Source organism: Solanum verrucosum, unplaced genomic scaffold (genome assembly GCF_900185275.1).
Source record: "Solanum verrucosum unplaced genomic scaffold, falcon-dt-bn FXZP01000183.1, whole genome shotgun sequence".
NCBI classification, from domain to species: domain Eukaryota; kingdom Viridiplantae; phylum Streptophyta; class Magnoliopsida; order Solanales; family Solanaceae; genus Solanum; species Solanum verrucosum.
This window is the reverse complement of record NW_026020430.1, coordinates 775869-802098: the sequence shown is the minus strand read 5'-3', so window position 1 is coordinate 802098 and position 26230 is coordinate 775869. Positions and strand designations below refer to the sequence as shown.

The 26230-nt window shown below is 30.7% G+C and overlaps 1 protein-coding gene across 1 annotated transcript; it reads left to right on the top strand.

Moving 5' to 3' along the window:
- The first annotated feature begins 18957 nt into the window (after positions 1-18957).
- Positions 18958-26084, top strand: LOC125807396 (uncharacterized). Its single transcript, XM_049487103.1, has 11 exons — positions 18958-19228; positions 20230-20324; positions 21186-21243; positions 21843-22037; positions 22271-22347; positions 22909-22991; positions 23168-23219; positions 24117-24185; positions 24476-24562; positions 24680-24741; positions 25725-26084. Exons 1-11 carry the CDS (start codon positions 19120-19122, stop codon positions 25903-25905), a joined length of 1068 nt encoding a protein of 355 aa, XP_049343060.1. The 5' UTR covers positions 18958-19119; the 3' UTR covers positions 25906-26084.
- The last annotated feature ends 146 nt before the right edge of the window (positions 26085-26230 follow it).

The window sequence follows — 26230 nt, the reverse complement described above, 5'->3', positions numbered from 1 at the left end:
TACCACAATATTCTATAGAATAAAAAAGACCACAAGTTTCAGAAGATCCTCAACAAAACATCTAGAAAAGAAAAGATTCAAAATGCATAGCCAACAATGAGGGCATAAGCTAATCAAGTAATTCACTTTACAAATGAATGCAAATTGGTGAGTGCTAAGCCATGTAGATTATTGCAAATAGAATTGCTATATAGTTGCACAAAATCTACAAGATGCAACTGAAAGTACATTTAAATTTGTGAGAGTCAGCAATTACACTCATTGGATGTTTGTTAGTGTTTGGATAGATTATATCGTTCTCCACCATTACATAATGTCACATATCCATAATTTGAATGATAAACATATAAAAAAAAAGTAAAATATAGGGAGAGCTACTATGAAAAGATAAGATAAAGGATAAAATAGAATTGTTAAATAATAAGTAAAGGCAAAATAAGAAGAAAATATGAAGGTAACGACGCGATCACACCAAATTGGTTGTTACATAAAATGAGTCTTTTTTGTAGTTATCTAACAATGAATTTAAACGATACGATATAATATTAATTTAAGTAACAATCAAAACAAACATTGTATTCAAACTAATAATACGTAACAAACATCCAAACAAGATGTTAGTATCTCACATTGCACTGTTAACAAAATACCCACATGCTATACTTCAAGAAAACACCAAATTTAGTAAAGAATAATAAGTATTCTTTGATACAAAATATCATTCTTAGGATCCTATAAAATATTAATATTTCAAAAAAAAACAAATAATAATAAAAAAGTACCTGAAAAATGCCGAATGAGTTAAATCAAATAAGAGGCAATTGGTGAACAGAAATTACTTTTGCATGATATATATAGCTAAAGATTTATAGGAGAAGATGAAAAGTGGTAGTATAAGTTAATATTCAGAAGTTAATGATATTAGACGTGGGGAGATGAAAGGTTGGTTGTTTTTACTAAATTTAATACATTTTTTTGGTAAACCATTGAAAGATTACCATAGACAACCAATGTTTACATATAAGAGCACTCCAAGGAATCATAATCTAAGTGTTATTCATCTCGAGACTTAGAATGAGTAAGCAAAAACAACAACTAGTTACATAGTTTCTGAACTAAATTACTACACTTCCTAGCTTCTTTTTAGTGCCTTGAACTTGGTCGATTCTTTCAATCATCTGCGATAGCTACCTCCGTATTTACATTTACTCCCTTCCATGTGTGATAGATCCTTACCCCCGAAATAGTTGTTGTCGGCTCTTCTTGAATTGTCTTCAATGTCTCTCTTTTATCCAATGTCATGTCTGCACCCGGTCCTTCTGTATTTAAATTTAAACACATTAGTGTGATTTAATACATTTAATCACGCTAATTATAAAGAATAAAGGATTAACCAAAAATAAAAAAAATAAAAAAAAAAGGAAAAAAAAAAGATAAATGTGTTTTGTTGGTCCTAAAGAGATGTCACATCACCTTGTTTATATCTAGTTTTATATTATATATTCTCTTATTATATAAGAGGGAGTTTATGATGGGACATTGTGATGTCCAATCATAAACTCCCTATATAATATATAATATATAATATAATAAATCATTTTTTCTACTATATAATATATATTTATTTTTCTACTATAAGGGAGTTTATATAATATATAATAATATAATATAATAAATCATTTACAAATGAATTAAAATATTTCATATTTAAAGGATATATAATAAAATAGGTTCACTCTTAAAATTCTATCCGGGTCACATATTTTGGGACAGAAAAAATAACATATATCATTTAAAATTACCAAAAAAGTATTATAAATAATAATAATTAACAACTTAAAATATCTTAAAGACATTTTAAAAGGGTTAATTTTGTAATTGTAATTCTATTATTATATAAGAGGGAGTTTATCATGGGACATTCTATGTGTCCCATCATAAACTCCCTATATAATATATAATATAATAAATCATTTTTCTACTATATAATATATATAATGTATATTTATTTTTCTACTATATAATAAAAGGGAGTTTATATAATATATAATATCATAATAAAACCCTTTTTATTATATAGTAGAAATAAATATAATATATATATAATATAATATAATATATAATAATATAATATAATAAATCATTTACAACTGACTTAAAATATTTAATATTTAAAAGATATATAATAAAATAGGTTGACTCTCAAAATTTTATCCGGGTCACATATATTGGGACAGAAAAAATAACATATATCATTTCAAAATTACCAAAAAAGTATTATAAATAATAATAATTAACAACTTAAAATATCTGAAAGACATTTTAAAAGGGTTAATTTTGTAAGTTTATCCATATCACATAAATTAGGACAAAGTGACCAGCAATGTAAGTTATTTGAAAGTTACATAAAAATATTATAAATCACAATAATTAATAACTTAGAACATTTTATTTTAAAATGCAAATTTGGATGACTCTTCAAATTTCATTTGTGTCACATAAATTGAGACAACAAAAATAACATATACTGCGTCCATTTTAATTTATTTGTCTTAATTTTTTTTATCTTTAAAAATTGCGTAAAAATACTATAAATCATGATAATTGACAACATAAAATATTTCAAAAATAAATACATATAAAAAAATTCGATTAATTCTTGAAATTAATCTATCGTTAAAAATTATGTATAAAATACAATAAATCGTGATTTTGACCACTTAAAATATTTATTAAAAAAACAGAAAAAATAAATTGACTGATTGTTAAAATTAATCTATCAATGTCACATAAAATGAGACAAAAGTAGTAATATGTATTGTTTAATGTGAAATTATTGAAAACTACGTAAAATGTATTATAAATGTTAACAATTAACAACATTTGATTGAATCTTGAAATTTTATCAATGCTACATATATTCAGACAAGTGGAGTAATATATATTAAGTATTTAAAAATTACGTACAACCATATTGCTTTCTGTAGGCTTCGAATTATCGTGGTCATTTTTTAGGCTGATATAAGTTTTGTACTTTTTTTTTTAATATTATAAATCGCAATAATTAATAATTTAAAATATTTTAAAAAAAATATTAAAAATTTAGTTGGTTTCGGGAATTTTATTTATACTATATAAAATGGGACAAAGGAAGCAACATATATCATTTACAAATGACTTAAAAAATATTAAAAATTACAATAATTACCAATTTAAAATATTTAAAAGCTATGTAATAAAATAGGTTCACTCTCAGAATTCTTTCAGGCTCACATATATTATGACAGAAAAAATAACACATATCATTTTAAAATTACCAAAAAAGTATTATAAATAATAATAATTAACAACTTAAAATATATGAAAGACATTTTAAAAGGGTTAATTTTGTAATTTTATCCATATCACATAAATTAGGACAAAGTGACCAGTAATGTTGGTTATTTGAAAGTTACATCAAAATATTATAAATCACAATAATTAATAACTTAAAACATTTTTTTAAAAAAAATTAAAATTTGGATGACTCTCCAAATTTTATTTGTGTGACATAAATTGAAACAACAAAAATAACATATATTGGGTCCATTTTAATTTATTTGTCTTATTTTTTTTTTGGGTTTTTTATATTTAAAAAATGCGTCAAAATATTATAAATCATGATAATTGACAACATAAAATATGTTTTGAAAAAAAATACAAAAATTTCCACTCATTCTTTAAGTAAATCTATCGTAAAAATACTATAAATCATGATAATTGACAACATAGAATATTTCAAAAATGTTGTATGTGGATAGTCTTATTGTACCTTGAATAGCGTCAAATAAAGTACAAGTTTGTGATAAAAAAACTTATTCCTTTATCCACGCAAACAATCGCTTCAAAATCTCCGTTATTAGCCCCAAAACATACCATTTATATTATTGGGCCCGTGCCCGTGCATAGCACGGGCAACATTACCTAGTATAAGATAAGATATAGATATAGATTGTCTATCTTCCCTAATTAATTGACAAAATATTTAGTAAAAGATAGACTGCTAAATTAAGCCCGCGCTTCGCGCGATCATAAATAATAATTGCATTGAACTTACAAAATATTCTTTACTAATATCTATACATTAAAAATAATATAAAATAAGTTCTTAAAAAAATATTAGCAATATTCCAACATGAATTTGATTATTTTTCATTATCACACAACTCAAGAACCTCTAATGAATGAATTATTCAGGAAATAATAAATCATTGGTTCTTTAATCAACATTAAAAGGAAAATAAAGAAGAAAATAAGAATATATATATACAAAGGCATTTCGTAAGAAAAAGAACACATTTAAGTTGCATATATTATACAATTGTGATACATGTCTCGGGGGAAAATTCAAAAATTTGTTAACAGATTCAAAAAAGAAATTACACTTGAACATGAAAGCAATTATAATTTGAACTGCATAATGAATTTCTTCAATTGATAAGTGAGAAACTTCATATCTATGTTAAAATAGATAATATGTAATCTTATATATAGTACTTTTAAGTTATAGAATTTTATATAGAATATCAAAACATGAATTCTTGGAACTGAGTACAATAATTATTTTTTGCACAATGAATATACCTATTATATGTGTATATGTTCAATATAACTGGAGACAATTACTTTGCAGAAACATAGACAACAGAGTTTAAAATATGTACTCAAAAACAACAATTAACTTATCATGAGAATAAATTAATGACTGTAAAAAAAAAAAAAACAGGATATGTAAAAATAGAAAGGAAAAATTGAGTCCACTGAATGCACAGTGTCCCCTTAAGAAAATTATTCCCCTCTAATACCTGGGGTTTAAAGAATGGTGTCAGTAAGTCACTCAACAAGAGCAAAGTACATGAATATTTAATTGTGCAGAAGAAGAAGAAGTTCAGATTTTTTGTTGTTTTAAAATGATAGGAAATCTCTCTATTTATAGACAACAAAGGATAGTGTGAACAAATGTTTATTGTGTCTTATCGGAAAGGTCACAACTCTTTGGAAAAGTCACCTTTCATAAAAGTCCAACTTTTTATAAAAGTCACAACTTTTCATGAAAGAAAAAGGCTAGTTTTGAGAATAAATAAATTAAAAGGGAATCGTGATATATGATGACGCCACGAAGGCGAGCCTAATGTTCTCTTTTATATATATATATATATATATATATATATATATATATATATATATATATGATGATGATGATGATAGATACGTAAATATAGGAGAAATTTTTTAAGCAGTGACCTTTAATTTTTTTTAATAACAAAAACAGATTAAAAAAATAGGAAAATGGTAAAAAAAAAAATGTGGTTGTTGGTTATAGAGTTAACATCACTTTGGTTGTGCCCAACTTTATACTCCCTCCGTCTAATTTTATATGTCACATTTTTACTTTGCACTTACATTAAGAAATGATGTAACTTTACCCTTCCACTATTTAATGTTTTCTTAAGTCAACTTTATTAATAAATGACAAGATTAATTAATTATTCTATCAAGGGTATAATAGGCAAAATATGATAATTTATGCATAAATTTTATAAAATGACAAGTATTATGGTCCAACTATTTATAGAAAGGAATGACATATAAAATGGGACGGAGGGAGTATGTATTTTGATGAATGATTAACATATATTCATTTATGAAGTAAGCTATAACTTCATAACGCATCTTTCTGCTCTCTTTGTGTCATATTACTTGGTTACTATACTAAAAATAGTTATTTTATATTACTTTTTTTTGTTCAATAAAAGTTGTCTATTATTGTTGACACCCAATTTTGGACCTCCACATTATAGATTAATCATCGAGTTTCTTCAATTTCAAACGATTTAAAATAATTAGTTTCATAAATTTTTAGAAAAAAAGAAATATATATATATATATATATTGCAAGTTTCTAAATAGTCTATCACTTTTTATAATTTCTAATAATATATATGTTTTATATAATTATGTATGAAGTAAGTATATCCTATACATATTCGAAGATCATCTCAGAAGATTTTATATTTTTTAGTGTATTTTAAAGTGATGGCTATAATTTTGAATTAATTAGCTTTTATGAGATTCGAAATATTTTTCGAGTTATTTTTTATGTAAGTTTTGTCAATTTTATAAAAAAAATTTAAAAAATAATTAAAATGTTTTTATAGTTATGTATATAATTAGTATATTTTTATTTGAAAATCGTCTCAAAAGTTTTAATTTTGCTTTAAATTTCGCCAATTAGTTTAATTAATTAATAGTTAATATTTTTTTTAAAATTAGTTATTTAATTTTGTTAAGATTAAGAAACTCGTTAATTAATTATATTAATTCGTCTCATTTAGGTTTTAGCCTTTTGCAAATTAAAATCAATTTGGCTATATTTCTTTTTATGATTTTAGTCATTTTTATTTTACCTCCTTTAAAACCTTTAAGAAATCAAATTTGGGCCTCTTTCCATTACCCTTCAACCGGCCCAATTCCACTAGCAGCCCACCTTTCCAAATTTCCAAATTTCAACCAAAAAAAAAAGAAAAAAGAAACCATTACGTACAATAACAATACCACACGCATAACAGTAGCAAAACGACTCCCTGTACACATCTTGTTCTTCTTTAGAAGCTAAGAACAGAGTGCCCATCCCTCTGTAAAAAATCCAACAAATCCGAAAATCTCGTCGCCCGTCTGCAAACCCATAACCCTAGCAACCTAATCCATCACCCTCGCGTCTCTTTTTCCCCCCTTTTCACGGAAATCGCAGGCCTGCACAACAGCCTTCACTGTTGCTTCGCAAGAGCAGTAGAAATTCAAATCTCTGTTTGAATTTTCCAGCGGATCTTTCCCTATAAATAACCCTCTTACTCTCAGTGATTAGGGGACGGTTTTTGAGAGCTTAGTTCTGAAACAATAGTCGTCTTACACAAAAAGAAAATTCAAACGATTCCCTAGATCCTAGGTTTCGAGAAAACTTCTGTTCGTAGCTGGTTCTAAATTTATTGATTTGCTGTTAGTATTAAAATTTCGCGGTGGAAGAGTCTCTGTTCGCAGCTCGTCTTGTCTCAGTTCACTGCCCGAAAAGAGGTAAATTCTTTCTTAGTTTTGCTAATTCGTCGTTCTTCTATGTGTTTTGTTTATGTGTTCTTAGTTTTGTTTTATGTCTCTATAGGTTAGAATTTGGTTTACGAGTATTATCTAGAACAATGTTCCTCTATTTCTTTTGTTAGTATAGTCACAAATCTACTTAGCTTATTAGATTATGTTCCGGTTACTCGTTTGAATCATCCATAAAGATTATTGTTTATTTTGGGTTTACCCCTCGTATTTGTTCGATGATAGGCGTCTGAATTCGTGTTTATGCATCTAAGAAATGTCAAGTGCATTGGTGCGATTTCTCTGTATAAAGCTACTGTTTATAGAGTTGTTTTTTTTTTAGTATTTCTTCTTTGACATGATGGTGTCCATGTTTGCGCTTCTTCATAGTCGACATTGGTTCAAGTTCTAAGTTGCTGGTAACTTGTCTAGGCATAGTTTCGAGTCTATTTCAGTGGGTGTTGCTTCGAAATGAGTTCTAAATCTGTGAATCTTCTTAGTTTTAATTCGAAAGTGTGCATGTATTCAACTTAAGAGTTAATCTTGTTCCTGGTTTCTGCATATACTCTTGTGGTTTGTTATTTTCTTAAGCTTGTAGGCTGTCCAAAGTTTTCCTTTCATATCCATTTGAATTTCAACTACTCGTTATGCCATCTTAGATTGATTTTATGCTTAGTATGGTTTTGGGATTAATGGTTTAGTGCTTCTAACATATGTGTGATAGCATATTGGTCTCTTATGTGATCTCTTTAAGTATTTTGAGTAAAGTTAAAGCAAAAAATCTGATTTACTATTCAAGTATAGCTTTCTCTGTTTGTAGCCAATTATTTTGTTAATATTCTTATGCCTCCAACTTCCGTCTTAATATAATGTATTGGCTTGGTTGTTGAATATAGTAGGCTACAATTTCCACTCTATTGAAATAATTTAGACTTAGAACTTGTTGATATGAAAAAGCTCTCCAATTTAAATGTAGGGTGAACTCGAATTATTCTTTTGGTTGAGATTTCTGCCCTTTTGGGAAGATTGTTGTTTCGTATTTGACAAAAGTATCATTTCCTCTATTTAACTAGTTTCCTCGCTGCTCCCCCACACTTTATTTGTCGTGATTAATGTGCATAAAATAGTGGCTTTGTGTTATTGCTTTTTTTTTTCTAAACTGTTCTATATGGCAATGATCTTTCATCCTCCCTTTTCCTTTAACCCGTGCTATTAAGTGAATACCGTATCTATGTTAATCAATTTCGTTCAGTTCAATTAAAATGTGACTAAGTTGAATTCAAAAGTTTGTAAACCTCATTTCTTTATATGTTGTGGAAGCTTTCGACTTATAATTTGAGCATGAAATGACTCGGTTTGATTTTAGCTTTCTTTCATAATCTGGACTATAGTTTCCTTTAGATACTTATTTCGTTGAAACTTTTGGTTTGACAACAGCAGCCTTCTAATTCTGTCCCATTGTTCTGGATGAATTTTATCTCATTAAATTGTGTCGATACATTGTTTTAACTATACTCTTCTTTGGAAATTTTTTCACCAATCTTCTTTAGTTTTTTTTTTTCCCCATTATATGCAACTGTTATCTCTATTTGTATATCATAACATGATACCTTAGAGTTCTCCATTAGTCTTTTCTTTAGTTTAAATGAAGATAAGTTTTGTGTCCATTTCAAATCAAGAGTTCTCATTTACTTGTTTGTTAATATGTTGGGAATTATGGATGTCTATCTTGTCTAATAGCAAAGCATATTGTTATTTAGACATAATTACTTGTATAAGATGTCTACTTATTCTTTTCTTTTCTCTCTTTTACACATGCTCACTCTCTCGTTGGAGTCCAAGTTGGACTCAAATCCATCTCCTTCTCATTTCGAACCGGGCCACGGAGGCCCAAAAGTTATTTACCGAGTCAATCAATCTTGAAAAATCGAAGGACAAGTCTTTGGAGTTGACGTACAGGTCTCGGAAAGTGAATAAATGGGCTATATACATCCGATATACACTAATATACAGCCTGTGTATACAAAAACGGGATTGGTTTAAAGGCCAAAATTTTCAGCGAATTTGGCCCAAAAGGGCCCAAATTCAATTTCTCCCTTACTCTTTAATTATTTAATTGTGATTATTTATCGTTTGTTGTTTAACTCTAATTTTATATTTTTTTAATTAACTTAATTAGATTCCCCAAAAGACGAGTTACTTTCTTTGTGTTGATTTGCTTTGAATTTTTTTTTTTTGTGTTAAGGTCATTTATTTTATTAATTAAATATTGGTCGAATTTTGTATTTTAATTAAGTTAAATCTTTGTTCTTAAAAAATATATGTTTTAAAGCCGCTTCACTCGATCACATTTTTATTTTAAAGTGATTTTAAGTTAAAAGTATTTTTCTCAAATGAACTAAAAAATGTTCTCTTTCTAATTAGTCATTTTCCTCGAAAAGGTTAGTCGAAACTTTAATTCTTCAATTAATTAAAATGGTTTCATGCTTAAATTAATCAATTTGGATCAAATTATTATTTTAGAAAATGAGTCAAGTAAGTCCTAATTAATCTAGTTTTTTTTAATAAAATTCTATTCACTTGCGTCTCAAGTAAAATATTTCATTTTGGATCCCTTTTCTCTAAAAATAAAATAAAATAAAATGTGTCATTTATTTAACTTTGTTTTAAGTTAACCAAAATTGTAAGTTATTCTTCTTATGTTAAATCGTTATTTTCCTAAAAAATAGTCAAATATATTTAGTCAAGTCGCAGGTCAACCGCATGTTAGCGGGCACTTCGAATGCTTAAACCCTTCTCGAAGTGTAAATTGAACCCCGAACCCCCTTTGGTATTTTCAAATGATTTTTTCTGTTTAAATCTTTGAAAATTATAAGTTTTCTTAATTTCTTTAAAAAAAATTAAGTGGCGACTCTTTCTAAGTATTTTTCTCAAATTGTTTTATACTTAGAACATTTCAAAAAGTGATTTTTCTAAAATACAGTCAAATTACGACATAACAATTATTAATTTGACACATCTCTTTAAGAAACAATTAATAATAGGGGTAATATTATTATTTTATCCTTTAACTTTATTAAATTTAATGCTTTGAGAAATGTGTTAGATGATAAATATTAAATAGTAGTATTTAATAGTAAGGGTAAAATAGACACAAAATGTAAATTATCTCTTTATTTTTTAAACCGAACAAGTATTGTTGGACGAGGGAGTATTGATTATCTTACTAAATCAAGAAAAACATTAATTGATTTTTTTCTCATATTACCCAAGCAATTAATAATTTTTTAAAGTGTTCACACTTATTTGTAAAGTTTCAAAAAAAGTTCTAAGGGGTGAGTTGATAAAACTATCCTTTTATTTATGATTTCTTAACATTCGTGTAAAAAAAAAAAAGTGATCATACAGAGGGATTACTCTAAGGGAGTTAAGAAAAGAAGCGTTACAAATGAAATGAAGTTACAAGTCCACCTACTTTTGAGTGACTTGGAAAACAACCGGTGATGATAACGCACAACAATTTTTAAAAATAAATAAATATATATATCCACATATATCTCCAAATATTATTTTTTTCATATAAAATAAAAACAAGTGGTGCGCGAATTTAAATTAAATGAAGAAAATAAATTACCTTAACAGTAAATGATAAAAAGAACACTCCACTTGTTGTTTGTTTCTTTTTGCCTTTTAATAATTAGTTATAATATAGTATTTGCTTTCGGTACGAATAAAGAAGGGAAAAGGGTCAAAAATATCCCTCAACTTTAGTTTATTAGTTGACTTTGCCCTTGTCGTTAAACTAAAGTTAATTTTACCCCTACCGTTATTAATTTCACCATATATACCCCTCAATTAACGAAAATCCCCAAATTGACTCAAATTAACCCGAATTCTTAAAAATGATCCATTCCCCATTTTAAACCAATTCCCGACCCATATAACCCATTCCCCCTTTTACCCATTCTCTCAAATTAACCCAAATCCTCCATTGAAGCCCTGTCAACTAGTTCAAACAATCACCAATCTCCTCTCTTCATCCCCCAAATCCTCTCTCCAATCCTACCTTCCTCACCTCACTCCGTCTCCGACATTCTTCGTTGTCGTACAAGTCAGCGTTGGATATCACTCGTCGTTGAATGAGAAAGCTCTCCGTTCAGCAAAAACGAGTGTGTATTGTTGCCGCTTTCGTTCTCCAAAAGGTCTCTCTCAAAATATGTATAAATAGCTTCATCCTTGTCAAGATCTAGACGTGAGAAAAGAAGAAATATAAGCTTTTATAGTTAATGTTGTATGAAAATTGATCCATGTATTCGATTTCAATTATATATATTTTTGATGTTTTAATTCATTTTGTCTATTTTAAGTCAACTTTCATTGTCAAAAAGAGATGCTATGAAGTAACTAACTTTAAATTTTGGATTGACTCTTTCATAATGTGGTCGTATTGGTTCACTTTCAGGATGTTGGTGAATGTATAGACGTTGTTACAGCAGCAATTCAAGTATTGGAAGTGCTTCAGTTACTTCATGCTTTTTTCTTGAAAACCTTATAGTGGAATCTATTTTCGACATCTCAAGATGACATAACTGTGTTATAGAAACTTGGAAGAATTATGCACAACAATTATGTTTTCTATTGGTCAATTTCTTAAAAGGTGAAGAGAAGAGAGTAGTGATTTGGGTAGGAGTGGATAATAGGAGGAGTGAGGTAAGGAAGGTAGGATTGGAGAGAGGATTTGGGTAGAGATTTGAGAGACGAAGAAAAGAGATTGATGATTGTTTGAACTAGTTGACAAGGTTTCAATGAAGGATTCAGGTTAATTTGAGAGAATGGGTAAAAGGGGGAATGGGTTATACAGGTCGGGGGATTGGGTTTAAAATGGGGAATGGGTCATTTTTAAGAATTCGGGTTAATTTGAGTCAATTTAAGGATTTTCGTCAAATAAGGGGTATTGTAACACCCCATAAATTTTTTCGAACTAAGACTCGAACCGTTCATCGTAGTGAGTGAGATTTTATCGAGGAATTAAAATTTCTTAAGTGTTAAGGTCACTAGATGTAACACCTTGAGTTCCAAAAAGAATTAAATTGGAAATAGCAAAATCTGAAATTTTGCAAGTTAAGCTAAGTATGAGTTTTGAATCGACTTCAAACGATCATAACTCCTAGATCAGGATGATTTAGGTGTGCTACCAGATACCGTAGCAAAGATCTTTAAAAATCTTTCCAACGCCGCCGAGTTTTCTAAGTTTCGAGTTCGTATGAGTGAGATATGTCCTTTTGAAGATAGACTGTTCAATTAAGGAAAGTTAGCCGAAAATAGAGAGGGGTGTTTTGGTCTTTTCCTTACCCAATCAGATTTAATTCATTTTAGTAATATTTTAAGGGTCTAATCCTATTAGGTTTATTTTTATAATCCTAGTTTACACCTAGGGTTTTAGTTGAAAGAAAAGAAGAGAAAAAAAATAAGAGAAAAGAGGAGAGGATCAAGCGTTCGTTGAGATTCTTGCATCTCGTTGCGGATTTTCGCCATGGGTTTAATCCCTAAGAGGAATGTAAGATTCCATAGTGTTGGGTTTGTTCACCCACACGCCAAACATGTTATTTTCAGCGCAAATTTCATTCTTGAAGTTGAAAGATTTGAGTTCTTGATGAGTTCTTGATAGGTGTTCTTGAAGTTCATTCTAAATCTTGTTGTGTTGGGTTTTGGATGATTTCTTGAGATCAAAGTGAGTGTTGTAAGGGATGTATTGAGTATATTAGAGTGTACTTATGTTAAACAATCAATTCTAAGTGATTGGGGAAGAAACCATTTGATTCTAGGCAAAATAAGGTGAGAAAACGAAAAAATAAACTTGCTGAATTTTCTAGGTTTGGGCCTGGCGCGATGTGCCTGCCAGAGCTCCCCAAACCCATCTCTAAAGTTTTAGGGCTGGCGCAGGGTCGCCTACCCCATCCAGTTTGTCGTCGGTTGCCCCGTTTGAGTTCGTTTAAAGTGCACTTTCACTCCTTTTCGATTCTAACTACTCTAAGCTATTTCTAAACACCTAAAATCATTCCTAACATAATCATAACCTTGAATTCATAAATCAAATTCAAGGTAGAGTTGAGAGTCAAGTTTGAGAGTTCTTTCAAACCTTTTAATAAGGTCCCTTAGAGTTTTTTTGAGAATTCTTCTAGAATTATTAGTAATTTGTTTCAAGACTCGAGCAAGTGAGTATGAGGATGAGGAGAATGTATTCATGAATCTACTTTGTCATCATGAGATCCTTCATATCATGAACCAAAACTCTTGAATTCAATATTCACATTCAAGAGAGAGTTAAGAGTAGAATTCAAGAAAGTCTTTGAGTTCAATTGTGAATCCTTTGAGATCAACTATCGATTTGAACTAAGTTTTGAGGAAGTAATTCAGAGAATGAGAAGAGTTGTATAATGAGTTCCATAATGTTATATAGACCTACGAGTCAAGTCGTTCATGCCATTAAATTCCGCATGAACTCCAGAAGTTGAGTATCTATGAGAGGAGAAATATCTTCAGATCCTAAGTCTTAAGTATTGAGTTTCTAACCCATTTGAGATTACATTCCTAATCATGGGACTATTACTTATTACCCATGAAGTCCATGAGTTGAGTTGTTCATGCCCATAATTCCGCATGAACATTATAAGTCGAACAGTCTTGAGATGAGAAGTATCTTTGAGTCCTTGAGTTGAGTAGTTCATGCTCATAATTCCGAATGAACCCTCTAAGTTGAGCATTCTTGAAGTGAGTAGTATTATTGAAGTTCTTGAGTTCCAAGTGTTGAGTTTTATCTATGGTTATTGAAAACCTTGCATTGAGTCGTTCACGCCCATAATTCGGCATGAACTATATTTTAAAAAGTCTTTTACAAATGTTTAATCTTTGTTTTAAGACTTAAGTTTTGAGTTCAGTAAAGATTAAAGTTGAAGTTCATTTCTTCAAAAGTATATGGGGACTATGTATTCCCAAAAGAGTTTAAAATGTTTTCACATTTAAATAAGAACGGAAAATTGAGATTTTCAAAAGAGCCTTTGAGCTAGTTTTTCAGTAAAGAGCCTTTGGGCAAGTTTTCAGTTAAAGAGTAAATGCTTTCACAATAAAGCAAGAGAGGAAATTGAGATTTTCAAGATAGCCTTTGAGCTAAGTTTTTGAACACTAATCTCAAATCACAGAAGAAGTATGTTTTAAAGACATAAGAGCTAGTATATTTTAGGAGTAGTATTGAGCACCGAATTGAGAGAGCGTTCAAAGAACCTACAGCCTCATAGAACCATGTAGCCACATGGGTAGAAAATGATCATACTTTTTAGATGAATCATTTTTAAGATAGACTAGTGGATCCATTAGGCAGTTCAGGTTCTATACATTTGGTTGGGTATAGAATGATCTGGCAACGTGAGGTTGATCGTTGTATCATCACTATAACTCTTATGTGATGGTTGTCGGTTAGAGAAACTCCCACAAAAGTTATTGTATTTTATATACATCAGTTTATTGTATTTTTACATACATTTCAGAGTTATGTTGTATCCTTGCATACACACAGAGTTGACAACATGTTTTTAAACAGTTTGTTCTTTATATTGCACTTGTTTTAAATTGCTTTATATTGAAGTGAATTCAATTAAGTATTCATGAGTTGAGTATTTCAAGTCGAGTATCTTATCTTTAAAGTCGAGTATCTAATCTCTGAGTTGAGTATCTTATCCTTGAGTACTCTGAGTTGAGTAAGTTTAAGTAGTTTTGAGTATCCTTGAGTATTCCTTTGAGTTGAGTGAGTTGAGAAAAGGTAAGTATGTTTCTTTTTATCAGGTTTCAAGCTTATGTTTATGCTTTAGAATTCCTCTTACATGCTCGTACATTTCACGTACTGAGTCATTTGGCCTGCATCTTCTCATGATGCAGACACAGGTATTCAGGATCATAACAGGAGCTTCGTTGATACATCCGAGAGTTCGAGTTAGCTATGGTGAGTTTCCTTGCTTTCAGAGGATTTCATTACCTTTCAGTTTAGTCAGGATGTCGTGGGTCTTGTCCCGACTTCCATCTTTATCAGTTAGAGGCTTCATAGATAGTCAGTATAGTTGAGAAGTTTGTATTATTTATTTATTTTATTAAATATTTCAAAAACTTAAGTTGCCAATTTTGGGGTGAGTTGAATATATTTTATTATTCAGAGTTTTCATTTGAGTTAAAGTTTTAATTCAAGTTTTATGAACTTTTATTTCAGTTTTTAAGCTTTGTATGCTTGAATCAGTTTTCCACTGGTAGTCAGCCAGGATGAGGGTTCGCTTGGGGACCAGCAATGGTTTTCGAGTGTCGGCCACATCCAAGGTGTAGGTTTGGGTCGTGACAGGTATATGGTGAAATTAGTAACGGTAGGGGTAAAATTAACTTTAGTTTAACGGCAAGGGCAAAGTCAAACAATAAACCAAAGCTTTAGGGTATTTCTGACCCTTTTTCCAATAAAGAATGAAAAAAAAAGGTTTTGTTCACATAAAGTAAAATCCATTTTAATTTTCTGAAATGACAATATATTCTTACTCAAAAAGGAATCAATTCCTTGTATTCCACCTTTTCTTTAGGCTGCTTGTATTAGAAGTATGCCTTATTTGCCAAATTTAAACCATCTTTTTACACTTCTAATTCCAAAGCTCCTACCTTTCAACACTTCATTTTTATTATTACTAGTAATTAATAATAATAATAATAATAATAATAATAATAATAAGGAAAAAAAACATATTTATGTGGATGATAAATAATGAAGAGATTGTTATGAAGTGAAAGAATTATCTCTAGATTTTATGGTCGTTTGGTTGGTGGGATAAATATAATAATTTCAGAATATTTTATAGAATTATTTTATTCTATATTTAGGGATAAATATTATGTAGTCTCATGATTATTTTATCCACAATTCTAGAATATATAATGGAATAAGTTATTTGATATATAAAGTGAAATAAAATAATCTCATAAAATATCATAATCTCTCACATCATATCATCAACCAAAACCAACCCCACTATTATTTATGCAAAATATCTTATTGGGGTTAAATATGCATATACAATGAACCAAATGACCCTTATTCAGGTGAGGCGTACAAAAAATACTCTGGGGCGCAAATGAAAGACATAGATCCATAAGACGTAAGTCCTAAAATTTGGGGCATAAGCTCCAAGTGTAAAAAACGTATGTTCTGGGCGTTATTCTATTATTATTTTTTGAACCTTTTTTTTTGCTTTAAATTATATTTTTTTATTATTAGTGTAATGATATATCTCAAATAGTAATTGTAATACTTTTTTTCTTTGTTATTGATTATTAATACCTTTTCTCAAATAAAAATTATAATATTTTTTTCTATATATTATAGGTTATTTATTAAAATTTATTTGTAAAATAATTGAAAGTTTTACTTTTGCTTATTTTCTTAGTAATAAAATTATAAAATTGAATATACGTGAGACTACGTCCCGCAGATCCATAAGACTTACGCCCCATGTCTCGAGGCTTATATCTTGTCCCGTACTACATAAAACATCTCGCTTCATGCCCCGCCTTTTAAAACACTGATCTAATCTATCATATTCCATCTGGTGTCCTAAATTCACATTAGAGGCCCGACTATATTCAAATCACGTAGTACATAATCTATTTGAAGGTGACGCTCTCAACAATATTTTCTCTATAATGGATTAAATCATGCGACTTTTAGAGACATATAATTTATAATTATAATGTGAATAGAGCTTGGCTTAGTGCAACACAACACTCTTTCTAGTTGACATTACACACGCAAAAAAAAAAAAACCTATTGCTAGTTGACATTGCAACACTTATTTATTCATAGTTTCCAAAATTGTCTTTTATTGATTTAATTTGAAATATTAGCAATGTAGAGTTTAATGATGAAGTACAAATACATTTTCTCAAAGTCTTATTCTTGAATTAATTATTAATTATTATTTTATTTACTTCTCCGTATTATTTATTGTTTCTACTAATCTCTTCTCCTTAATTACTTCACTATTATATTTTCTTTCGATACTTGATTTTGATATCAAGTACGAATTTTGTTATTAGACCTCTCACGAATCACATTTTTTACCAATTGATATTACTATATAGATTTCCACAACTTGCAAGGATTAGAAAGGGACATTTATCCTTTCAACTGTTTTTCTTTTCAAAAATTTCGAATGCCTTATATTTAAGTATAATGCAAATCATTATTCATTACTCATAACACGCTTAATTAGTTGTTTTCTAAATTATAATAATAGTAATAAAGGACAAACTAAAGTCAACGAATTGCATGATTTTATCTCATAGCATTATATATACCAATATAAAATGGACGTCATTGTTATTAAAAGTATAAAATAAACGGATCACAATAAAAGAATAAAGATTGATCATCAATGTTATTATCAAGTTGAATTTAATTTTGGAGAAAAATTAATTTTGAGAAACTAGGAGAAGCAAAACTCTTTTAAAAGAAAAAAAAAAAACATACAGAAATACTGCTACTTATAGGCGTGAAAATTAATCATCCGATAAATTAGAAGCAACAACAATATCATTTTGAGAAAGATAGAGTGTATACATAACAAAATTTTTCTCTACCTCTAAAATAAAACAAAAAAGTTGATTTCGTAAATCTTCAACTTAAGCTAGTGTTTGGTCATAAATTTTCAAATGTTTTTGGCAAGTCATTTTTAGGTAAAGTTTCACCATACGTTTGACCATAAAACTTAAGAGAAATATTTGTCTTTTCTAAAAAATATGATTAAACCCATAAGTTCTAAAAACTATTAAAAAATACCCATAAGTTTGTAATATCATTTTATAATGAAAATGTTCTGTGAAAAGTCATGCCAACGAACATAATTAACATAAATTTGAAAAAAAAAGGAAGAAAACAAAAAGAAAATACCATTGATTTGTATATGAAAACTACTATTACTATTTGTAATTGGAAGTGATTTAAGAGAACAAGCTCAGATAAAATTGAATAAAATATGTATATAACGATACAAATTTTGTACAACAAACTAGAAATGAATTTAGTCTAAAACTATAAATGATGGGAATTTTTATAAAATATAAAATTTAGAGTAACTTTAAGAATTTTAAAAATTTTCAAATACTAAAATTTGAGTTGAATTGTAGTTTTTTTTTCTAGAATTAGAATTTGAAAACTCAAGATGTTTGCTGAGTAATAACAAATTATATGATCAAACACTAATTTTCAATTTTTTCTCAAATATTTGTCCCCAAACAGATTCTAAAACAATTGAAACAAATTAGAAGATGAGTAATAAATTACAAGAAGATACAAAATCATGAATTAATTAGTTATTGAATACAAAATAAAATAGCTCGATAACGTCGTATGACTAACAAAACTCTTAATTAATTCAACAAATAAAATTCTCTTTTACGTTCCATATAGTAATAATTTAAACACTAATATTTACTAGTACCAATTTCTTCCACCCAATAATTTATTGATTAAAAGTCCACGCATATGTTATAGTCGGCCAATAGACTTTTTCATTGGACCCACCATATGATGATTACAATATTGACTATTAATTTATATTAATTGGAAGATTTGCTACTAATAAGAAATTCTTTTTTAGAGAAAAATTAATTATTTGTTGGTGAATAATAATAATAATAATATTATAAGTTGGTCAATTTCTCACAATAATGGGCGACAGTGGCAAGGAATTTTGGAACTCTTTACGGCCGTTAATTATTGTTATAAAGATTCGGCTTAAAGCTAATTCGAATAATAATCAATTTTATCATCATAAAAACTTACTTATATAATCCTTGGAAAAAAATACTAATTTTTATTTGAAGAACAAAGAGAGTCTGCAGTTTTCTGTGGAAATTCTTCGAGGTGATTAATTGGGGTATTTGAAGCTATAAAGTGTACTGAGTAATTGCTAAAACATGAAGGGAATTTGGACGAAACAGACATTGATTAATCTTCTGTTAGGGCAATTTCTCTCCCTTTTGATTACTGCTACTGGGTTTTTATCGTCCGAACTCGCTAGAAAAGGTGAAATTCTCTCTTTATTTTGCTTAATTTTACTGTTTGATTTTGATGTAAATTCAATTGTAATATTATCTGAAGCTCCAGTGGGTGGACTCTGTGTTGTACGAGCTAAATTTTTGCTGTGCATACTGTTGTATGTATTAGTTTATTATTGTCCTAAATAAAGACTAGTGTTTTGGTACTAAATGTGAGCTATTGATTCATCATAGCATTCAACAGTTATATTTTTTTTTAAAATTATGGATATATATATATATATATCGCAAGCACTCAAGTGTGTTGCCTAGTGATCAATAATGAAGTGGTTGGAGCCATGAGGTGTTAGGTTCAAATTCCAACGAGACAAAAACACTAGGTGGTTCTTCCATCTGTCCTAGTTTTGGTGGCAAAGTTACCTGGTACTTGTTGTTGGTGGGGTGTCAGGTATCCGTGAAATTAGTCGAGGTGCGCGAAAGCTGGTTCGGGAACCACAATTTGAATTGATTAAAAGGGTAAGATTGATATGTCATTGAAGATGGAGTATGTAGTAAAATATTGATTTTGGGCTCATACATGAAAAATGGAGATTCAATTTGGGAGGTAGATAATTGGAAAACAATACTTCCCTTCAAAGTTTTGTTATCCAGACACTCTTTTTCCACAGAATTTGCTTAGTATCTAGTCTATGGTCAAAGTACATCATCCCTTTGGAGTGGAACCGGTACTATCTAGCAAATTGAGTTCTTGAGATGGCTAACTTACTCTGTGAATATTGTTGTCTCTTTTAGCTAGAATTAATGAATGGTAAAATGCAAGGGGAGGGTAGCAATGATGCTCTAAAAACTGACGTTCAGAAAATTTCATACAAAGATAGCAACAATTTGGGGGTGATATAGAAGATATTGCCACCCAATATTCTGTCCTTGGCCTCTCCATTCCTTCCTTCAAAAGACAATGTAATTTAATATTTAGTGTCCTTTATCCATATCTCTTTATTTGATTAGTAATTTGTTTCCTTGTTATAGGAATCAATGCACCGACGTCCCAGTCTTTTCTTAATTACGTGCTCTTGGCATTATTTTATGGAGTTCTTATGATTTACAGGCAAGAAGGGATCAAGGTTTGCTTCTGGAAGTTAGATTTTTCATCATTGTTCGGCATATGATTGTCTAATGTGCTTTCTGCAATTTAATTATTTGACAAATATCTGAAGAATGACAATACTTTTTGACAAGTATATGAAGGCAAACATTTTGTGGTGGAAGTTAGTTATCAGTGTTCTGAGGCATGTTGAATATCCTAGGCTCAGGAAAAAATATAGTATATCAAAATATGTCCAAGATCTAAGCAATTCCTGCAAGAGTTACTAGGCCTAATTTGATTCTTCTCCATACAACATTTTCTTTTGTATTGGCCCTGCATATTCTCCCACTTAGTACACCTATTTTCACTTCTCACCTAAGTAGTTATTTAAAGAGAATTATGTTTAGCACATATAGAGTAAAAGCTTTTGGGTGTAAGTTTAAGGGCTTTGACGAATCTTTAATTTGAGAACCAAAACTAGCCTGAACTTGTTTCGAAGCACATTGCTTGAACAAGTTCTGATGTGTTGCTATTTTCTGTAGAATCTGAATATCTAACTTAAACCCTTACGGTGACGGGTGGAGTAACTCAAAACTTTTATATACCTTATCAAATACTCTTAAGATCAAAGGTTGGCTCGCATACCATATGTGGTGAGTATTCGACATGAAACCTTGACACGATGGATAGAGTATCCCAGTTCCCAAGACATGTAAAAGCTCCTTTTAATGCCCTTATCCGATATTGGACATCTATATTTCAAAAGATTTCCTAAGAATTGTGTTCTTCTTCTTTGTTTTAAACAACTTTATTTGCTGATGCTTATTTAATTAAGCAAGCTGTTGCATTCAGATTGGATGCTTTGTTTACCTTCTTTTTCTCTTTTCTGTTTGACCAGGCAAAATGGTATTTTTACGTCCTCCTTGGAATAGTTGATGTGGAGGCCAATTTTCTAGGTAATTGCCTTACTCACCTTCTCTTGTGAATGGAAGTCAACTGAACTGTTCCCCTCATCTTTCTCCATCTCTTTCACCTACCCCATCTTGTATCTTCGAGAAATGAACATGTTCTACTTGATGAATATTCACTGATCAAACCTTGATGACTTGCTTTATAGTAAACAATATACATGCAATGTTACTTCTATTTAAAAAGTCAATTCCGTCCATGTCAGCTGAACTATGTGATTATTAAAGGCAATTCCGTGCATGTCAGTTGAACTATGTGATTATTATGCATTATGGGAACATCATGATGTTGGACAACAGAGCACAGAAAACTAGTACCATAGTTCTTCCTCAACGTTCTAGTGTTTTATCTTCGATTGTTTCTTGCTAGGATTGACCACAAAACCATGAGTGTTTTATGAAGATTTTTCTTTCACATTGCATCGTCTCTCAAAATACGTAGTTTCCTCTGTACTTCTACAGACTGTAATCTCCTCATCTGGATTGAGATTTTGAGGATTGGCAATGCATGTTTGCACGAAATAGGAATTCCACATTTTGTTATTAAGTAAACTCTCAGTTCATTTTCTGTTGCCTTTGCTTTGCAGTTGTGAAGGCTTACCAGTACACATCCCTAACAAGCGTGATGTTGCTGGATTGCTGGGCAATTCCGTGTGTTCTGCTTTTTACGTGGTTTTTCTTGAAGACAAAGTACAGACCCAGAAAATTAGTTGGTGTTGCCATCTGTATTGCTGGTCTTGTCCTGGTGATATTTTCAGATGTACATGCCGCAGATCGATCAAGTAATACTGTTACAACCAGTAGTCATCCTACTTGTTCCCTTTGATGTTAATTATTCATGTGGCTTCACTGCATGCGCTTTTCCATTGCTTAAGTCGCTTTATATGTATGATCGTATATCATCTGCTACTTTTTGGAAAGGGGGTAATCACATGAAAAATCTGCCGGCTCTATTTAACTTAAATTCAGCATGTCTATTAGCTGAAAAATAATACTTAATTTCTCACTGCTGTAGGTGGTAGCAATCCTATCAAAGGGGATATAATTGTAATTGCTGGAGCCACACTGTATGCTGTGAGTAATGTCAGTGAGGTAAGCAGATGATATCTGTGAATATTCACTAGCTTTTTTTGAACCAAAAATGATATCTATGTATAGTTAGAAAAGTTCTTTCTTCCCAGTGCGGATGCCTCAGTGAGGAGGTGTGAGAGGTTGGATATGGTAGGTAGGAGGAGATGTAAAGGTAGGATGAAGAAGTATTGGGGAGAGGTGATTAGACATGACACATCTGTAAGTTTATCGAGAACATGACCCTTGAGGATATGGAGGTCGATGATTAGGGTAGAAGACTATAGGTGGTCGAGCATTATCTAACTTTTCCTTCTCAGGGTAGGGGTGCGTAGCCCCACTTCTGGGATTACACAACATATGTTGTTGTTGTTAGCAATTCACGTTATGATAAGGGATACAAACTGTGAAGGCAACAATAGACAGGGTTTTGTTCTCGTATATATTATATTTCTCTCAGGTAGCATTGATTCCTTGTACAGTACAGTACCCTTTTTACTATGAACTATTTCTTTCTTGGTCTTGTTTCTCAAGTTGGCTAGCCTGTTTCACATTGTTAATGCTTTAATTTCATTTTCTATGCAGGAGTTTTTTGTCAAAAGTGCTGATATGGTTGAACTCATGGCATTTCTGGGCCTGTTTGGTGCCATTGTTAGTGGTTGCCAAATGTATCCTAATTTGCTTGAAAACACTTCTCTTTAATGTTCAAAACACAATTCACTCATTTGGATGATACTTGGTTCAGTCATTATAAGAGCTTATAGGGGTTAACCTTCTTTCTTGATAAATGCATATTCTTTAACTGCTGATGATTCTGCACGCGATTTCTTTAACCATGCTACAGAGGCATACTTGAGCGCAATGAGTTGAGGTCCATTCACTGGTCAGCTGGAGCAGTAAGTCTCTTATGCTTTGATCTATTTCCTCACAAATGAACATGGATACAGAAAATGAAGAAAGAAATTAATGCTGCCTTTAGAAGAGCAAACTTGTGTAGCATTATTATCTTTAATTTCTGAGCAAGTTCACTGATGTTGGATTTATGACTTAATTGAACACTTCTTTTTTCCCACAAGTATCAATGGAACCCAAACATGAAGCTGTAATTATAAAAGGTGAACTTAACAATACAAACCTGCATATTTTTTATTTCTGAGAAGAATGAGGTCCATATTTTCCTGATGTCCTATACAGTCATCTGCCCTCCCAATAATGAAAAGGAAAACACTGCTGAAAAAGGAATGAAATCTGATGTGATTGAGAAAGCAACATTGTACTTCATACACCATTATAAATTATAAAACAGTATCCAAGGTTTCAGATCCTCTCCCTCCTCTTTCAAAAACATTATAACTCCTCTATTATATTCAACCACTTCTCCTAGCAAATTATACATGCTACAAAAAAGTAAGTTTTCCCATCTTAACTCTAATTCTGAAAACTGGAAAGGAAAGAAATAGAGGGCTGTTATTTTAGGGAATTGGGATAAAGGTGGTGGGCTATGGTGTAAGGGCTCAGAATAGGGGTATTCAGGCTAAGTCACTGGATTCTGTTAACTGAAGCAATATAGAAATATGAGATATCTTGGGGTCTTTTATCTCAAGAAGCCTAACTTGCCATTCCAAAAGTAAGTCTAATAATGTGAGTTGTGAGGTTATTTAAGAGGGGAACTGGCTCGCCATTCCTTATCATTTTGTGTTTATGTACTTTGTTTCATTGTCCTTTTGCTGGCAGTCTTTTAGTTTATCCTCACATCAAGTTGTTTAAACATTTATTACCATATGGAATTTCAGGCACTTCCCTTTGTTGGATTTTCATTGGCGATGTTTCTTTTCTACTCATTTGTTCCCGTTTTGCTGAAGGTATATCCCCCTCTCTCAATCTCTCCGTCAATCTTTCTATTGGTTCATATACATGTGTATGTTATATATTATATATATATATATATATATAAAATAAACCAGTTGACAGTCAACTATGCTCCAATCTAAATATAGTGTGGTGCAATCTACACTATGTTGACCTGTTAAAGAAAATGATGTGTTGTAGATATCATCACATTCTAGGTTCTTATAATTATTCTCTGTTGATGCTCATTAGTTTTGGAGCTAGTTTTTTTTTTTCATTCTGAAATGCCACCTTTTGGATGCAGAGGAGTGGTGCCACAATGCTAAATCTAGCCTTGCTTACCTCTGATATGTGGGCTGTTGTAATTCGTATCTTTGTATACCATCAGAAGGTTTGCAGAACAATCGGCTTCTTTTCATTTTGAGCATTAAAATCTATTTAGACGTGGACCTAGTACTTTTGCTGTGATTCATTAGTGTTGTTCTGAAATCAGTATCATGTTCTTCAGGTTGACTGGATATATTTTGTAGCTTTTGCTGCTGTTGCTGTGGGTCTTCTTGTTTATTCTGGGTAAGTAACAATTTGGTTCCTGAATGGGGTTTATCTTTCTTTTGTATATTAGCGCTTAGATTTTTTTTGTCCATGTTTTCATAGAACTAAGAGGATAATCTAACTGTTGGTTAAGTTTTTATTTATATGATGGGAAATCCTCCATACGTCGCTGATACTAAAAAGCTGAAGAAAGTTACTTTCATTGGCACCCTAGGTACCTAAATCGGGCAATATGGAAACTCTGCTTTCTCTTCTTAATTATCTTATTACAAAAGATTTCACAGTAGATGTACCATCTCTCTGCCCCTCATATCTCCATTTATCCTTTCCATAAATGAGACCTGCTAATATAAGACTTCAAGTAAACTGTTAATTTCTCCAGTCTGCCAATTTTTGAAATTTCTCCAATAGCTCAAGTTCCAAAAAATTATTCCTTTCTGTTCTTCGCAAAGCCGGGCCATCATTGCTCTCTGCTGGTTTCATATGATGAAAGTGGCCTGGAATGCTTCACTATGTGGGATTACTCTTTTGCTTCCACAAGCTGATTATGGTGCCATCACTATCTCTAAATGTTTAACATTTTGGTAGAACTCCTTCTATGACTCCTCCATATAGCTACCCATGAGAAAAAAAAAATTCATCCACCCAAAACCTGAACTTCGTACTTATCCGTGATAACTCTCCTCCAACATGCCTGTTCTGCACTTAATCCTAACTTGGATTAGGATGGTTTCTGTTGATTATCAATTCAGTCTAGTTATCACAATGTAGAATATTAAGGAGTTTGTTCTTGTTCACTGATGATACTCTTAACAGTCGAGGTGCTGGTGCAGTACTTGAAATGTTTTTCCTGTGCTACTATGTGAGAAAGCAAATCACTATTCACTAGTATTGTAAATTGTTGGTCAATCTCGATAATTAAACTCTCATTTGGTAAGACTAGTCAAATGCTTTTATAGAGCAAGCAGATTATTTTTTTTACATATTTGACTCCGTTTCAGGCGGGATAAGGTGGATAAGAACGTAGCTGATGAAGGCATTGTAAGAAGCAAGCGATTTGACGAGGAAACTGGCCTAGATAATCCTGCACGAAAAGATGCCATTGAGAGCTCAAGAACTGAAGAAAACAGGCAAAGTTTTGACGCCGAAACAGAACCCGGAATTCAATTTCAAGGAAGATAACTTTATTTTGTAGTTTTGAAACTTTTTCTTCTTTTTTATTTCTTCCTCTATCCCCTGTAGGAAAGGTCTTATTCCATTGCTAGGGTTGATTCTCAGGCTAGTGAATTTGCGTTAATGCGATGTAGCTGCCAAACAGTTACTCTGTCATTTTACTTAAATAAAACTTCTCATTCATTTAATAGTATTATTTTATCACTACACTTCAGTGAGCTTTTGAAGTCAAAAACATTTTCTATTGCTTAATACCTCCTTCTGTGTATGAAGTCACTTTAAAAATTGATTCTGCATAATAGTATTATGGCACCATTGCCTGGGGGTTACAGCT